General features: G+C 39.6%; 1 protein-coding gene across 3 annotated transcripts in view; it reads left to right on the top strand.

Moving 5' to 3' along the window:
- Positions 1-39: 39 nt before the first annotated feature.
- Positions 40-18,641, top strand: part of fig4a (FIG4 phosphoinositide 5-phosphatase a) — a 36,591-nt gene continuing 17,989 nt past the window's right edge. For 2 of the 3 annotated variants that reach the window (XM_034580138.1, XM_034580136.1), the window contains exons 1-14: positions 40-266; positions 412-535; positions 2,584-2,682; positions 3,682-3,805; positions 5,823-5,979; positions 6,426-6,476; positions 6,713-6,876; positions 7,229-7,357; positions 8,995-9,095; positions 10,515-10,677; positions 12,604-12,701; positions 15,186-15,319; positions 15,869-15,985; positions 18,233-18,278. In XM_034580138.1, the coding sequence (XP_034436029.1) occupies positions 473-535; positions 2,584-2,682; positions 3,682-3,805; positions 5,823-5,979; positions 6,426-6,476; positions 6,713-6,876; positions 7,229-7,357; positions 8,995-9,095; positions 10,515-10,677; positions 12,604-12,701; positions 15,186-15,319; positions 15,869-15,985; positions 18,233-18,278 (1,446 nt within the window). In that variant the 5' untranslated portion in view covers positions 40-266; positions 412-472. Of the gene's footprint in view, positions 267-403; positions 536-2,583; positions 2,683-3,681; positions 3,806-5,822; positions 5,980-6,425; positions 6,477-6,712; positions 6,877-7,228; positions 7,358-8,994; positions 9,096-10,514; positions 10,678-12,603; positions 12,702-15,185; positions 15,320-15,868; positions 15,986-18,232; positions 18,279-18,641 lie in introns of all 3 variants that reach the window. The other variant, XM_034580137.1, reaches the window with a different exon arrangement.

Raw genomic sequence — 18,641 nt, 5'->3', positions numbered from 1 at the left:
ACTCTGCGAGGCACCGTATCAGCTGACGGGATTCATGACAGTCACCTGACAACAACAAGTTCCCACTGCATGCTCCCGTATGCTCGGTGAAGTCCCATAGAAGGCTTACTCACGTATATATAAATTCGGATATAGACATATATTACACATAAGTGAGTATTCAGTGCACGTTCAATGTTGGTGTTCGGACGGAGGAAATGATCACTGTCATCACTGGAGGCGATTTGTGGCTAACGCAGCTAGTCAGCTAGCTAGCTAAGTGTATGGTGAGTGCTGGGGGGAATGCTGAAAGTAAATAAAGTTTCATGCACAGTAGCTTCAAGTATCAGGGGTGAGCTGGTGTGTCTATTGTTTTCTGATGTGGTGATTAACACGTTGTGTCTTCATTCGCTCTGCAGCCCCCCCCCCCCCCCCCCCCCCCTGTTGTCTGTGCTGGATTCTCTGTGACTGTTTGGGGTAAACAGGAATAAAAATGCCTCCGTCGGCGGCGTTCATCAGTGGGATCCAGAGGATGGTCCTGTATGAAACCAGAGCTGTACGTGTCACACGATATTCATTCTGTTATTGTCACTGCATATCATCACGACTGCCTACAGCGGTGGTCAGTCTGTGCATGGGTTACACTGTCGTAATGTTATCATCATAACATCCGTTGATACCAATGATTATCAAAATAACTTTCAGATAATGATTTTCTTCAAGTTTATAGTTCAAGACACCATTTTGATTTAAACAGTGAAACATGTCTCAAATCCCAGAGTAGAACATTCAAAACAATTGCATGTGTAATACATCTTAAAGTGCTTATGCATAAGAATTACATCAACGTACTGTGTGGTGAACCTTTGTTATAGTACTATTGAAGATCATGAAGACCATCAATTGGATCACGTTTTCACCCTTGTCCGTTTCATTGTAGGTTTTTATGTTCGTTAAACAGATTACGCAAAAACTACTTTATGAATTTCCACGAAACTTGTGACGTGGTATGGGTCAGGGAAGAACCCATTCGATTTTGGTGCAATCGACACTTCACTGTTTTCCCAGGGAATGATTAATGGATGTTGATGAAAAGAATCTTGCACATTTTGGTAACTGATATCTATGACAGCTTGATCAAATTTATGAGAAGGTTGTCCTGATGCTTTTCCTAGTACACAAGTTAAAGTACTGATTAGGTTTAGATACAGTTGAAATTAGTCACTGGTTTTATTTTTCACACGTCTTTGAACTAAAGGAAAGCTAATTGAAGATGCTAACTGTTTTATATTCCTACAGTTCCCTATATTTGCAACCTGTATCTACAAACTAGGGCTGGAAACTGCACCTTATTAAGGACACTGTGGCAGAAAAATCTGCTCAGGACATACAACAATGAAAATAATATTCACAGCCAGCCTGGGTTTTCAAACTGTTGCAATTTATGAGCCCATCTCCCTGCGGGATAGTAATAAAATCTATGTGAGCATGAGGATGGAAAGCTCCTTTATGATTTCGTGTGCTTGTTAGCAAACACTAGATGGCAGCAAAAGCGTTTGTGATGACTTGCTGCTCCAAGTACAGTGTGCATTATTCTGCTTGGATTTACCATGACCACCTCAGTTATATGTATTTCCATCACAGCTCTCTAGACAGTCAGAATATTACTTCTCACTAGACATTACTTAAATATTTGTTTAGGTTTTATAAGGCTTGTTCTCTTTTGGTAAATTTCGCACTAGGAGGACAAGTTGCTATGAATCAAATATTTTTTTTTTTTGCCAATGTATTTATGTTTTTACTACTTACTTAAATAACTAATTTTATGGCCGTGTTGAATTGGGATTAATGGCTGACATCACAAGTAACAAACATAGAAAATATGAGCATTGAGCATCTGTCAGCCCATTAGACTGAACAGTGGATAAATACTCTCTATAACTATTGTGGACAAAGAGAGCTCCATTGGACACTGGGAACAGGACAAAATGGCTTTAACAGACTGTACTGATACACAATGTTCCAATTTAACACTCTTTTGGCCATCTTAAAAAATAATGACTTGAAAGGAACATATGAAAAGTGAAGACACAATCTTAACAGGGAACATTAGAATATAGCCTTGCGATCAATTCTGTGCTGTTCCCTCATGCACCCCAAACCGTATCTACTCTAATTCCACTTCTAATTCATATAATACTGCCTATATGATGTGAATCTGGCCTGAATTCCTTTTATGTATCATTTCACAGGTTTCTGATACATTCAGTTGGAGTTGGGCGACTTAGTATGAAGAGAACATGTTGCACATTATGAGAAAAAAAGGCCCATCGAAAGTGGGAGTGGGGGGGGGACTTTAAAATGGCTATAGACTTTTAGAATTTTTCTGTAAATTCTACAGTATTTTGTTTTGTCAAAGTTTGAGAATAAGACTGAGGTGTATGTACTATATGAGAAAGTATTAAGTAAAATATTATCACACATGTAATTTTTTAAAATCTTCATCCGCACTGCTGTGTAGTATTCATTGCAAATGCCCTCGTGATAATCTGTACCAAATGCATTACAGCCTTTAACCATTAATGACTTTATTTTTCTTTCCAGAGGTACTTTTTGGTGGGGAGCAATCAGGCACAGACCAAACACCGAGTCCTGAAGATCGACCGCACAGAACCCAAGGATCTGGCCATAATAGACGATAAGGTGAGCAGAGTCTCTGGTACAGTGCAAATATATATGCTTATGTAATACAGTACAGTACGCCCGCGGGGAAATTGTACAATCACTCAGCTTGTCCCAAGTGTATTGTGGATGACAGCTTAGCTGATGAGTGCTGAGTGTAACTCTTTTCCTTCACCGCTGCTCATTTCCAGGATCTATGAGCTGGAAGTTGATTTGTTTGTTTGTGTTGCTGGTGATTATGATTATGATGTGTTTATGTGTTATTAAGAAGCATCCATGAGTAAATATTCATCACCCCACGCTCCCATTCCTTCAGATATTGCACTGACCTCTGTAAACCATGTTAATCTGATTGGCGTCGCGTAGTAATTTATAAGATGACACAAGCTTAAAGAAATATAATGCCATTGAATCTCTTATTATTTCTGAGATGAGTGGGGATCTTTTACATTTATGTATTTTACAGTTGGAAGCATGTAATTCCACAAATAAATGGTAAATGTCCACACAAATACGTTGTTATATATTGCAGAGGACATGAAATCTATAATATGAATTCAGAAATTGCCCGTGCAGGTAACTAGTTTGCATTTGCATTGTTTTTTGTCTGTATGTATTTGCTCTTTCAAACGCAATGATAAAAACCACTGTCGGAGTTTTTTCATTCCAACATTGCTGAGCTAATGTGAACAGCAGCTAATCAATTTTTGGCTTAATCGCCTTATTGAGGATTAATCCAAACCCCTTTGCAGGAAACTTAGAGCAATCTATTAAACAATGCCTTTTAGCCATTTGTTTATGATTGCACAGTGTACAAGTCTCCCTGGCTTTGGGTAAAGTTATTAGTGGAAATTAGCTTTGACAGAAAAAAACATCATAACCACTGTTCTCCTGTTGCTCTGAAAGGTAAAATGAACAATGTGGAAACTGTGCACATAAATGAATAAGGCGACCCTGCTGACAGCTGTATGCATGCACAGTATAAATATACTAGATCTGTGTGTGTGTATTTGTTCGCAGCATGTGTACAACCAGCAAGAGCTTCGGGAACTGCTGGGCCGCCTGGACCTTGGAAACCGCACCAAAATTGGCCAAAAGGGTTCCTCGGGTCTGTCCAGGGCTGTTTCAGCTTTTGGGATTGTGGGTGAGTACAGGCCCTCCACTCTCTTCCTCATCGTCAAAAAATCATTAGTTTTAAAGTTTTCATTGTCTCTTTATTGGCCTTTTGTTAACATTAGTTATGGAACACAGGCCACTCTCATTTTCTATGATCAGTCTTGTCTTGTTGCCCCAGAAACAAAATACAAGGTTTCCATTACATGAGAATTGTGTAACTGATCACATTTGTACGTCTTACGATATGTAGACGATATATATAGTGTTTTCACCACAGTGACATTTACTCTAATATACAGAAGAAATAACGAGAAGGCTTTTGTTAAGTCCCGAGGAACCTGTGTTTGAATCAGGACCCATCATCATTAATCTTACATACTTCTTCTGTATTTTCTCTGGACATTTTATCAGTCAAATAATGACACTGACCTAGATCCCCCAGTAATGAGAGAAGCTTTTGCCAATATGCAGTTCTTCTAAAAAAATGGTGAAATCAGTCGGATGATTTCATATTTTTATTTATTCTCAAAAATAATTCAATCCAATGAGCCAGAACCAAATGAGACCAAACATTAAAGAATGACGGTGATTAAAATGCAGACTTGAAGGGCTTGTGCAAAGTGGTTTCTAAAGGTCTACTTCTACATTTCTACATGTCACAGTCCAACCACCGACATTCCATTTTCCAGTAAGAGGATATCAGCAACTCTTAACTAATACTGACGCATCTCTTTCAGAGCGAAAGAGTAACACAAATAATCAATGATCAATAATCAATCAAAGATGAAATTCAGCCCTGCCCCATAGTAAATAAGTGCTGGAATAGTATAGTTTTAAGATTAAATCTAGTGTCATTGTTGAGGCTGTCTATTGGTCGGTCACACTTGGAGACAAATTCCGACTTTGACATCTGCTTAAATAAATTAGATACTTTTCCTCCACAGTACCTAATGCCATCTTTGTTCACATGCTGCTTTTTGTCAAAGTCCCTGTCATATGGAATAAAAGAGTGACGGGGATAGTGTATCCTGAGAGCCCCCTTCAGCCAAGAACATTTCTTATTACAGTATGAAATGAAAAATCTTTATTGTCAGTATATCTTTATTCACTTTCATCTACCATTTTTGTCAGTCTGACCCATCTCTGACAGCAAGAGACACAATGTACTGATATGGGTCTTGTAAATCAGCAAAGCCTCAAGGGTCCTGTGGAAGCGCACATGCTTCATCAACCGTCATTACACTGGTAAACATACGTAAAAAGATGGTTAAGAGGGTAAAGTCAGTGCAGTGGAGATCAAGATATTCTCTGGGCAAAATCTGGATGATATTTTAGGACTTTACTCCTGACAACAAAATATTTCTGTCTTTTTTTCTCGTCTGACAAACCAAAATATCTCACAGATACTGCGACTTAAAGTTATTTTCTGCGATTTTAGACACAAGCTCCATAACACACTATACATCTCTTTTCAAAGGTCGAATATTACTTCAAGTGTCTTAATTCACCCTAACACTTTCTGTGGAGAGCATACAATCATACATACAGTAATTCATATTAGTATTTGAATATGAAATCAATGTGAATCTCATCATCCTCACTTGTCATCTTACAGCACAAAGGCTCTGGGGCTTCTTCGATTGTATACAGTCCAGTTGTATGCACAATTAAGTTGTCCACCAATCACTCATAATGGAAATATAATGAAGGTGCACCCCCACATTACCCACTGGCCTTGATGAGGCAAACATTACCAATAATATTTATACCAAATAATAAAAACACATAGACATCATTCACATCCATCTATTATCTGTTGAATGTCACAGACGACAAAATAGCTCATCAAGCTGAGAGCAAATAATTGACCATGTTGCACGATCTGGGTCAGACTGTCATTATGTAATACTAAATGGTCTGGATGGAGTGAATAGGTGATATAATGAAATATGAGACGCAAAAACTCATGGTGAACAACCAATTACTTGTAATTGAAAAAATAGTTTGTCCTGAAAGATTTCAACTTTTTTTTTGTTTCTTAACAGGGTTCGTTCGTTTCCTGGAGGGCTACTACATTGTGTTGATCACCAAGCTAAGAAAGATGGCCGACATCGGTGGCCACTCCATCTACAAGATCGAGGACACCAGCATGATCTACATCCCCAATGACTCGGTCAGGGTCGCACACCCCGATGAAGCGAGGTATGGTTCTTGTTCTCTGCCTTAGATTTGTAATGGTGCCATACACTAAACACACACACATACTGATGATGCCTTTTAAGGACGAGGGATTTGATGCTGAGGCTGACCTGAAACTGTGACTCCTTTTTCGCTGAACGTTGATTCTGCTGTCCGAAAATTAATAAATTAAATGTTTAAGAGTCTGTACAGAACAGGGAAAATTAAATGTGCATGGTCTTAAATTATGAAAGCTTGAAAAATATTGATTTATTCCTTGTACACATTATAATGAGATACTGATGTTGTCTATTGCGTTATCTAAGTGCGTTAATGACATTGACTCCTGTTTTTTGTTGGTGCAAGTAGCATCATGTGTCGGCATTTTGCTGACATTGAAATCATCCCCATATTTTTGTACCGCGTAGCTCATGACTTTAAGCTTGACTGACACAGTTTTGCTTTTATAGATATGTGCGGATCTTTCAGAATGTGGACCTGTCCAGTAACTTCTACTTCAGGTGAGACAAAGGCATCTTTGCTGGTTAATAAAGATTTTAATTGAATTATGGCAGACAATTAGGTGACATGCCAAGAAACAAATGACTCGACAACTCCCGATCTCGTCTCTCATTAAATTTGCTTCAATGTGGTAAAATGAATTGTACCTATGTCTGTAGTTTAGCCAAATTAAATTCATGAAGCAACTGTACAGACGCGACGTGTTTGAAATGACTTTGCTGTCGTACCCTTGCAGCTACAGCTACGACCTGAGCCACTCGCTGCAGTACAACCTGACTCTGCTGCAGAGGCCTTTTGAACAGTGGCTGTCGGCAGCTTCTTCCACTGAGGAAGAGGTTCACACCCAGAATAAGCAGGACAGCTTCGACATCTTTGAAGATGAAGGTTTGCCAACACAAGGTGAGCAGAAGTCTATCAACGGACCTTTATTTGAATACATTGACTCTAGAAGAGCTGGGTTCAAAGCTAACAGGCTGGCAAATTGTTTTTTGAAAAAAAGTTTTAAATATATATTTAACCTTCTTTAAGTTACCGAAATGTTTTGAAAGAATAACTCATGTTTTCTGTTCTTTTATGTATTTTAATAAATTATTATCACCTTAATCCTAGTTTTAAGCAATTTCCTAATGTTTCTAAATATCTTAGCTCTTGTTTCACGGCCTCCGTTACCTGAGCTGCTGTTATCTGAATGTGATCTTAGGTCAGTAACAATAATCCAGAGGATGTTTTTGCTTTCCTCTTTCGGCCACAGTTGTTTACGGCCTCCAGAACGAGCCGTACTACAAGTACGTGTGGAACGGGAAGCTGCTGGAACGAGTCAAGGACATAGTGCATCATGACTGGCTCATGTATATAATCCATGGCTTCTGTGGCCAGTCCAGTATCCTTTCAGCAGCCCTGTGGAGTCCATTTCATCTGTGACTTACAGAACTGTTTGGCTGTTTTCATGCGTATTTATGTGTGTATGTGTGCTTTGTTTTAAATTGTCATCAACTTGTAGCTTTGGGCTTCAAAACAAAATATATAAATGCAAAAAAATATAAATGCTACTACTTTAACAATATATTCGAACGATATAAAATGCCTGGAAAGCATCTGTCTGCGTTAATGTGCACACAACTCTAACAATGTGTCCTTTGGCCACACACCCCCTTCATCCCTCAGCATCACCTGTTGAACTGCATCTGAGCACGTGTGTGACACTGTGAGCGACAGCATGTGATTAACCACCAAACTGCACAATCAACTTGTGTTTGTTTTTAGGGCTTTAAGCAAACAAATGTGATGCCAATTAAGCAATGGTTATCAAGTATATAAACACTGGCGCTTGCATAATCTCTCCATCTGTCATCCGCGGGGGGAAAAGCAGAACCGAACACTGTGCATATCTAATCAGATGAGATTTTGAGATGGCTTCTGTTTTTGGATGGAAGACAAGATTTTGTTTTGTAACACACACACACACATTCATTTCAGTGCCACAGTAGCTTTTGCTCTGAAGTCCTACCAGACACAGGTTGTGTGTGTGTACCAGGGATTTGTATTAGTCTCTACATTAATAATTTCCTCTGCCTTTTAAAAAAAAAAGAAAAAAAAAAGCCTTTGTAGTATTGATGCATGAGTTACTGCTGCAGAGGAGCTTTGGGCAAGTATAGAGCTGAATAAACAGTCTGATTTATTATGGTAAAAGTCTGCCTTAGGGTTACTGATACTAACGTTTTAATTTCATCATTAATTCATGAATCAAGTTTTTAATGTTTTAATGCAGTATTTACTGCATATTCCCTGCCTGTGTGTTGTGGAGTAAAACGCAGCAGATACTACAGACAAGGTAAACTGCACTTTAAAGTCAGTGCTGCTGGTAGCTGTTTGGCCTTCAGTGCTGTTTCTCTCTGTCAGAATAAGAAGGCCAGTAGATGCAATAACAGACGACTGGGCGAAATGGGAAAATGCAGAAATTTATAGCCGATGAGGAGACATTTGATAAGATGCAACAAGGCAGTATGGGTGAACAAACGTGGGAAACATGGCCTCTCTAAAATATTCCTAAGAATGCTTGTAGAAATGGTTTAAGAACTCTTGTAAGATAAATTATTATTGTTATTTCCAAGATATTTGTATTGTGAATAAGAACAAAATGTATATGTTGTCATCTCATTATGAACACACCCTTTTCAGGTTTTAAGTTAATTTTACAGCTAATGACAAAACATACAGAGCTAAACTGATCAAAATGGAAAAAATAGCAATTTATTTATTTATTGTAGACATTCCCTGTTTTAAATACAACATTAAAGACTATTTAAATGTATCATATATAGTCCAATAATGCTCTATCTAACAAGTGTGTGTGTGTGTGTGTGTGTGTGTGTGTGTGTGTGTGTGTGTGTGTGTGTGTGTGTGTGTGTGTGTGTGTGTGTGTGTGTGTGTGTGTGTGTGTGTGTGTGTTCACCAGCAGGTCATTGTGTAATGCTGTCATTGTTGCATTATTATTCCTCCTTTACTCACCGACCACAGAGCTTCTTATCTACGGTCGACCGGTTCACATCACCCTCTTTGCCAGGCGATCCAGCAAGTTTGCCGGGACCCGCTTCCTCAAAAGAGGAGCCAACTGTGAGGTACAGCTGTTGCCGTGGCAACAGGGAAGAGTACATAGGGGAGGCAGGGCCGAGGGCCACCGGGAGGATTGAGATGACTCAGGATGATCACAGGGGGTTAATTTGACCTGCTGCCTCTTCCTTGAGTATATGCATGTGTGTCTGTGTGGGTGAGCGGCGGTGGGAGGGACAACTTTTAGAAAAAACACAGATTGTATGTGTGTATCTGACGGCTACACTGAGAGAAGGCTGAACTCAGTTTTCACAGTTTCCTACTCTTGAGTGCATTGCCAAATAAAGTAGTCTTTTAATATAAATCTGTAAGGGTTTTCTCATAGCACACAACTGACATTTTGAATCATTATTTTATATTATATTAGTGTCGGTAAGTCAAGTTGTGCCACTTAATGTAGTTCAGCCCTTATTATTATCAATCCAAAAGAAAGTCTGCCATGACAGTGGCCAGGGAGCCGAAAGCGTGGATTTACCCAGTGAGACACTTTGTTCATGCTGAAGTGTGACATTCCTTCTTGACCTTAGAAATGTCAACTGTGAAACCAGTTTCACTAAAAGGTTCATTTAGTCGATGCTTTCACCTGAACAGCGCAGAGACATAGAGCAGTTTCTATTATGCCTTCATGCTGGAGTGGCCGGGGGCATTGTTTTTGTGTTGTCCATCGCTCCATTCATCTCCATTCTGGTGAACGCAATATCTCAAGAACACCTTCAGAGAATCTTTTCAAATTTTGTAAATATGTTCACTTAGACTCAAGGATGAATTCAATAGATTTTGTTGGCCAAAGGTAAAAGGTTAATTCCACTCAAAGCACATTTTTTGCCTTGTGAAGACAATATCTCAAAAATGTTTTGAGGGAATTTTATCAAATTTGACACAAACATTCACTTGGACTCAGAGATGAACTGATTATATTTCAGTGGTCAAAAGTCAAGGTGCTTTGTTGGTGGAGGCATACAACTGTGGGGCTGTAATTTTGGTTGGATTGGAGATTTGGAATTTTATTGAGCTGGTTAAGAAATCCTTCTTGTGTTGATCTTGATAATGTCTATATCTCACCTAAGATAATGTGATGCATCAAAAGCTCCACAACAGTGACTAAACTCATTAATTTCCATTATCTATTTTTTATGATTCTTTTCCACGTTGGAAAAAAAATCTGAAGTTCAAAGTTCATTCTTGACCTTGGAAACAGCAGTTTAGCTGTTGTGGAGCTTTCAGTTGCATCACATGGTCATAATCTGCAGAGGTCCACGATCAATAATCAGATCACTGATTCAACATGGACCAGAAGTGCTCAAAACTAGGCAGATTTGCACGTATACATTTCTGTGATATGATGCAAAGCTCCAGACCAAGAAGCAATATTAATACCACAAGGTCAATTTAGTTAAGGTTTCTTTATGCTCTTATTTTGTTTCTAGGGGGATGTGGCTAACGAGGTGGAGACGGAGCAGATTGTCCATGACGCCTCGGTTATGTCTTTCACAGCAGGAAGTTACTCTTCATACGTCCAGGTGCGAGGTTCAGTCCCGCTCTACTGGTCTCAGGACATTTCCACCATGATGCCCAAACCCCCCATACGATGTAAGACCACTGTTTACACCTAATATATCTGTCCTGTTCATCAGCAGCCTCTATTTTGTTGAGTACCAGAGTAATATGCATCATGTTTTATATTACCATGGGAACAACTGGCTCTATAATGGAAATGAGTTATCAAAGCAGCTCAGGCTTTGATGCAGGGTTAGGGTTAGGACCAGAAATAACCCTGTAGGCTCAGAGGACTAATGCAATCAGGACAAATGCATTCAAATAATATAGTGTCTTTCTACCAGGGTCATTCTTCTCAAACTGACACTAAGATAAAAAAATAAATAATAATAAACAGGTGAATCCAGGACACCACTACTCTTTTGGTTCTCATCTTTGTATCCATTCTCCTGTCTCATTACGAGAGGGATAAAAACACAAAACCAGGGCCAGAGGGAAGGGATCAGGTCCTTGAGACAGACGACACTGGAGACAGCTGTTTGTCCTTCTATGTGTGTGTAGACTGGAAGACATCTGTGCTTGCATGTGTACAATATCAGTATTAAATCATAATCCCCCCCCCCCCCCCCAGTATGCCCTTTAATTCATCCTTAGATGACATTTACCTGCGTAAGATGCACCGAGCGTGTCCCTAAGACCCCTCTGTGTATCAACTTACCTCATCGTCCTGGTCCCACTGTGATGCTGAAAGACTGTCCTCATCTGACAAACGCTGCCCAATTCAAAATCTGTCAAACTGCAAATCTGCTTTCCTGGCAACACTCGTATGAGGAGATTAAAATCACTCTCACACCCTATTCCTGCCCTTTGTACTGAATTCTTAAGCCGGTTTGCTGATTTGTTTTCACTTACCTTCAGACAGGCAACACAATGAGGGGGGACTTGTGTCAAACTTACAAACATGTGTGCGCACATTTTGTTCGACTCGCAAACCAAATCAACATCCACACATGTACCACTATGAGTTTACAGGCTTGACAGCAGATTAGCTTCTCAGCTGCAGCACATAAAAAGCTTCAAGAGGTTGTTGCCATTCTACCACAACCGTGACTATGGTGAAACCTCAGCCATGCAGAACTAGGTGCAGCTCAGATCCGACTGATGATCAGCCCATGTTCATTCCAACTGTACTATTTATTTGATTTTGAAATGGGCTGTATAGAATGATATCAGACAAATCTAGGTCAGCGACGTGGCCAAGAGACAATTAGAGCTCTGTGTCTCTGCATGTTGAGTACATTGTGCCTATCCCAGGATGCATTGCTCATTGGCCGTGTTTGTGATAACTGGTGAGAGTAATTGTTACGTAACCAGTCTTTATGACTGACCTGGAGTGGGCAGATGACTTGGTTGTGATGAAGATGACCTTAATGGGCGACTCTTGTTCACCGTTGCCATCCTTATCAACACTCTCCTCCCAGGTGTAATAAGAATTTAAAGCTTGCGCTCTCTTTGTTTTCACAAATTCTTGTCTCCCTGGAGGACTAAGCAGCAAAATAAGGATGCTGAAAGAGTAGTGGAGTGAATCTGAAGAGCGTGTGCCAGAGCGTGTGCGTTATTGTCAGTTTTCAAATACCTGTGAGAGACTGCGTGGGATAAACTGTGGAGTGAGCTGACCTATTTCTTCTAATCTTTCTTTTGGCTGCTTCACTGGTCCAATCCGACAGCCCACTGCAGGTGTGGGACTCGGCGTGACTGGCAAATGGAGGCATTAAACATGATTAAAGAATAAATAGAAGAATGAAAATGGAAGTGAATGAATGAAACAGTGGAGCAAAGATTGACGTCACAAGTAACTTTTTCGCGCAGTATGCCACTTCACCAGTATCACACTTTTATTTGTCCATTTTTATTGGCTCAACAGACCACTATATTGTTATATTATTTTTAGCTTTGTGGTGACGTGTTGATCTTCGTACCTTGAATGTTAATCAACCGATTTTTTTCCCTCCCTTTCAGTGGACCAAGCTGATCCATACGCGCATGTAGCTGCCCTCCATTTTGACCAGATGCTGCAGCGGTTTGGCTCTCCCATTATCATCCTCAACCTGGTCAAGGTAGCGCGCGCACACACACGTTTTTAAGGTCCTCTCCTTGGCTGTGGGAAAAATCATAATTATGACTCCTGAACACTAGGAATACCAGGAACAAAACTGACGTCCCATCAAAATGAACAAAATAATTGACAGATGTTGAAAAAATGATGAACTGGCATTTTAAATACCTTCATCGAGGGCATCATTCATGGGCATCTTATTTTTAGAAAAAGTGTTCACATTTACCGGCGGTTTCTGTCATTTTAGGTAGTTCATTTTTCCGATCCAGTTTTTATTAGTTATTTGATGCTATAACAACAGGTAATCATAATTGACAGATTCATGAATAAGATTGACTCACAATTGATTGATCACGTGGGAAAATGGCATCGCAATCCCCCATTTGTTACTGCGCAGACTCTGGCTGCAAGATGGCGAAGATCAGGATAATTTAGCTTAATTTCTGGACAGTGTGAGGAAGTGGAGACGTGTTACATCCAATTTCCTGCATATATTGTTTAAACTACATCACAACATGTCAGTTGTCTTTACGACTACCATGACATGATTTTATTCTCCCAAAGATTATGGGGAGTATAACTTTTATTGATTTTATTTAGTATAATTATATATTTCATTTAATCTCCAGATGTGGATCCTTGTGAATTGTTGATGTGGATTTAAAGTGGAAATGTGTCTTTCAAACCTGTTGAATTACTCAACAGGTCCGTATCTTATAAGGACGTGATTGTGTAATTGCCCAAGCACTCGATGTGATGTTCAGGGGTTAGTTGCTGCTCGTGGCTGCTGATTAGCAGCAGTTGAAATGCTCCCTTGAATATTGATCTCTCTGTGCATTGCACTGAAAACACACAGACAGCACGGGTGAAAGGACACACACTATTACACAAACACAGCTTGCTGTCACCACCACACATTCGGGCATTCATCTCTGTGCCGTAGCTGGGGTTGCAAGCTCACGTTGTCGCACACAAGGGAAGCTGCGAGACAAGGGACCAATCACAAACCTCAGTTGTCCGCACAAGCCGCAGCCATGTGATATTTGCAGACTGTGGGGAGTAGGGGAGGGGACCCCCCGCTTTTGCTACACCCTCTCTCATACCCCAGTGTGATAGGGAAGGAAAGGAAGTGGGTTGGACAATAAGATCATGACTGTCCATCTCTATATGGTGGCGACTGGGGTCGGCGTAGCCATGTCAACTCTGGGATGGGTGCATAATTTTCCTCATGGGTTAGTGTGTGCTCCCCCCTGTGTGTATGTTAAGAAACACAGGGAGGCAGAGTGAGGGCGCACATGGCCAAGCATGTGAATCACTTTTTCAAGTGGATAACTTAAAGTCCATTTGCCCTGACTTCGGGAGACAGCTTTTACTCTCATCACATGGGCAATTTGAAAAATATATTTTAATCCGTTAACTTGAATTTAATTATCGCGAATATCAAAATCTCTCTTGTCTTTGAGAGTCCCATGCAAATATCCACCCTGAATTGTAGCAGGACACAAAGGAAGACAAATAAAGAAGAGGGAAGCATAAAACGAGCCATTTGATGCACCCTATTAATGTGTAAAACTGTACTTTGAAATAATTTGTGCTAATTTCCATCCATTAAGATTACCTTGATCAAGCCCCTCCACATGTGCAAGTGTGCATGTGTTGTGGTTTCTTTTGTGATCAAGGACCTTAGTACACCTACAGCCAGATTTAATAGTTCGATATGTGAACAATACACGTGTGCTTTTTGAAGTGTATGTACACGTGTGCTTTTTGAAGTGTATGTACGTGTGTATAATGTATTCTAATCTTGTGGGTGTGTTTGCATTGGTAATCCGGTCACTGTGTTCCTTTGCCAAGGCAGAGTGTGCACGAAGATCTGAGCTGCTAAATGATGCATCCAAGTCAATTATCACCCAGGGTGATTAGTCAAAAGACTCAATGAGGGGTGGAGGAGGACATTGAGAGAGAACTTTCATGGACAGTGTGCATTCATTTTCATTCACAAAAAAAGCATTAGTTTAATTTTATTAATGATTATTATTCCCTTCTGACTCTTAACTAAGAAGTGTTTGGACCTCGGATACAAGAGAGATTTAAGAAGTCTTTAATGACACTGTACAAGTTCAACAAAATATTGTGTGGAGCAAGCCTGTCATTAATTGGTGACACTCAGGAGTTAAGACTATAAAGTAGAGGAAACATACGGAATAACCAGTAAAAGCTTAGTCGTAGAAAACACAGTGAAATAGGATAGAAACAATAAATATGTACATACAATGAATTTGATGTAGGGAGACATGAATCCAAATAGAGAGATAGTAGACAGTACTAAAATACACAGGTCATCGTGACATGATATCTATCGGTGTACTCATGGGATCTCCGAGCAGTGTACGATGACCTATAACCACCTGTAAAGAGGTTTTATTTTTGGAGAAAGAAACAACGTCATACGTGTGACAAAGTTTATGTCTCTCTTGTGCTACAGAAACGGGAAAAGAGGAAACACGAGAAGATTCTGAGTGAGGAGCTTTATCCAGCTGTGACCAACCTAAACCAATTCCTCCCTCCAGAACACTGCATCGACTACATTGCCTGGGACATGGCCCGCTACACCAAGAGGTTGGAATGACAAATGTGCCTATGTTGACAGCTAGAATTTATTATGTAGTATTTTCATCATTCTCGTGTTTTGTATAGAAGCGATATTAGGTGTGATGAAAAGTTGAAAGAAAAACACAAAATTAACATTACGAAAGAAATGAACAATTCTTTTCTATATCTCTTCTCTGCTGGGAAACTGTTGCAGTCATAATATCCACCTTACAGGAATCGGATGTTTTTTCACGTATTTTTTTTTTCTTTTTTCATTTTAAAATGAAGTTTAAAGAACCTGGGGGGAAATTAGAGCAGTCTGCACAGCTGCGCTCTCCACTTGAAATAATGGCTTAGTTTCCTGAAATGACACGCATCTGCTTTTTGTGCAAAAGACCCTTTAGGGCAACTATTCCGAGAATTCGGCCTTGTTTGGCTTATGTTGAGAAATGAAATAAGCGTATTACAAAAGTCAGAGGTATTTTATATCAGCTGTGCAACTCGGGGACAGGAATTGGCTTGTTTTATTCAGCAAATAATAATTTGACCGCCCCTTTGCTCTCTCCGTTTTTTCAGTAAGCTGTGCAACGTCCTGGACCGTCTGAGTATGATAGCGGAGAATGTGGTCAAGAGAACAGGTTTCTTCATTAACCAATCCAGCTTCTACTGTCATACCCTTAGACCAGACGACAGGTGAGTCATTTCGAATTCCATGCTACCCCTGTTGTGTCTCTTATAAACGGGGGAAACACACACACACAATCAAACACACAAAGACTTTCAAAACCCCATTTCGATCTTTGTTCAAAGCTGTTGTACACAAATCTCAACACAAATTATTTCTCATATGAAGCTGTTCTAAAACTGACGTGAAAAACATCCGAGCACTTGATAGTTTTCAATTCCTTTTTAGCGAGAGAACTGTTTAAAGGCTTATTTTTGCTCAACGTTAGCTTAGCTTACGGAAACGGACGGAACCTTCTGTCTGCATCCTGAGTTTGTTTTCGTCTATACTATTGCCCGACTTCTTAAAGCTCACTGATAGAGACAGATCAGACGAAAAGGAGCAGTACCATCTGAAATCGTAGGGGGCAGTGTAGAATAGTTCAAACCAGATGTTTGTCGGACAAAATAAATTATTTTCAGAAATTCTCTACTCTAGTGCCCTCTCGTGGATTTATTGCTTAACGACCATGCCGAAGTAAAGGACACATGGAAGTATGTGTCTTTTTGTGCGTAAAGGCAGCATAAAGGAGCCCTGAGTAGTAAAAGGTTACATAGGGTCTCAGATTATGCATAATGGATTTGAATAAAATGTGAGAAAAACAACTATTTTACCAGAAACCATGTGCTCGACCACATCGCCATCATCTCTGCATTTGCATATCAGTCATACTTTTTATCCAACCTTGTGTGAATTCCTTTTTGTGCTCACACCAATCCGGATACATTCACCGACACTGGTTAATTTAGAAACTCTCCACATATGAATTCTTAATGGGAATTATGCCTGATGGCAGTTGTGTCGCAGATATTTCTTTTTCTGCTAATGAGCTGAATAGATTGCCGTCCATGTGCTTCGTGCATTGTCTGCATGTCTTAATCACTCCAACCCAACATTACCATTCTGTTACGTAATCCAACGACCACGCCGCGGTCAGTATTTATTACCCCTTCTTTTGCATTACCCAGCGTCGTCTCTGTTTCTCTGTTATACGCGCTCACTTCACACTCATGCACACAGTCCCCTGCTGCCATTTACACACAAAGAAAAGCCTCAAAGGCATTGAGATGCACTAATGATTATGGCACCTTTAGCCTTCACCACATTGTTAGTTAGCATGTGAATAATAAAGAGGATTTGTTAACGTTGTCTCGTCCTTATCAAGCTCTCTTTGACTTTTCTCTCCACCTTGTTACATTCACACGGACGTTTTCTCATGCTTTACATTACTGGAACTACATTTGCTAATTGCTCTCAGTTCATTAAGTTCATGCCCTGTTGAGACACACTTTGCCTTTAAAAACACACATCACCAGCTATCGAATTTTATCTTCAGAGATTCCCCTTTCAGCAGTTTTCAGAGAGGCAGCTTTTTCTCGCAGGTTGATTCTTCCTTCCCTATTGCTGTTTTTTGCAGGACACTTTAAAAAGAAAGTGATGAACAGTGAGTAGTGTATTGAATTGGGTGGAAAAGGGCTAATAAAGAGCCAGCAGTGGATCTTATTCAGTGTCCGACTTTAAAATCTAAAAGCTAAAATGCATCCCATTCTTATTTCTAAAACGTGGTTTGATCTTTTATACTTTTGTTTTTGCCAAGATAATAAGATTGATAACACTCATATCTGTCCATTAAATATGAAGCTGTAGTCAATTAGCTTACTGGAGGCAGAGGGAAACAGTTAACAAAGTCCATCTCCCAGCATCTCTAAATATCACAACTTAAAACACTTTACATCCTCATTCCTAAAAGTAAAAAGTTTAAACATTTTTGGTTTTCCAAGAAGTTATTTGATGGACAAACTTATCATTTAAAGTGAGCTTACTGGACAGCAGCTGTAGCTTTCTGTTAACAATACAGACACCGGAGTGGTATTTACAGCCATATTTAAATATATATTTCCACATCCTTGGATTTTTTATTATAAGAATTAATGTCGAAAAAGGAAGGAAACAAACAATTGTTCGATATTTACAAGTACAAGCAACAAAATAACTTTAAACTAAAAACTAGGACAACTGGGATGTAAACAAGATCCATTATATTTTCTCCTTGAAGCAAACCTGTCATACTGGTGGTATTTTGTCTAAAAATATATTTGCTCAAACCGCCAGCGGTAATGTCAACAACACATGTCTATAAATACTTCGCTATGTTCTGCATGAAAATGGTGATTATATAAATTATCTTTTGTCTGTTTCCACTGTCTGTTTTTCAGATGGGGAGATGTGGGTGGACACATCACAGCCAATGGACGAGTGCAGGTATGCCACAGAGAAAACTTGTTGAAAAAACCTAACCTATTTCTCAATCCTATTTGCACACCTAATAAGATTAAGAAATACACCTTTTACATTTATCAATTGAATTGTAGATGGTAACACTTATTAATTCATAGCGCTGAGATATCTGGGCCAAGGAAACAACTATTATCTATTATGTGTATTCAAGAAATGCCCAGTATTCATTACTACAGCTGCAAAATTGGGCCAATGCATCAACAGTTGGTGCACAATGAATGGTTTTATCAGTTTATATGGAAACGTTGGTCACATAAACAGTGACCTATAGAAGTAAAATACATGGAGATGTGTTTGCAGTTGATGCTATGATTCTACTTATTGTCT

This window comes from Hippoglossus hippoglossus, chromosome 24, assembly GCF_009819705.1.
Source record: "Hippoglossus hippoglossus isolate fHipHip1 chromosome 24, fHipHip1.pri, whole genome shotgun sequence".
Taxonomy (NCBI): Eukaryota; Metazoa; Chordata; class Actinopteri; order Pleuronectiformes; family Pleuronectidae; genus Hippoglossus; species Hippoglossus hippoglossus.
Note: the sequence above shows the minus strand (reverse complement) of the source record. Positions and strands in the feature narration are given on the sequence as shown.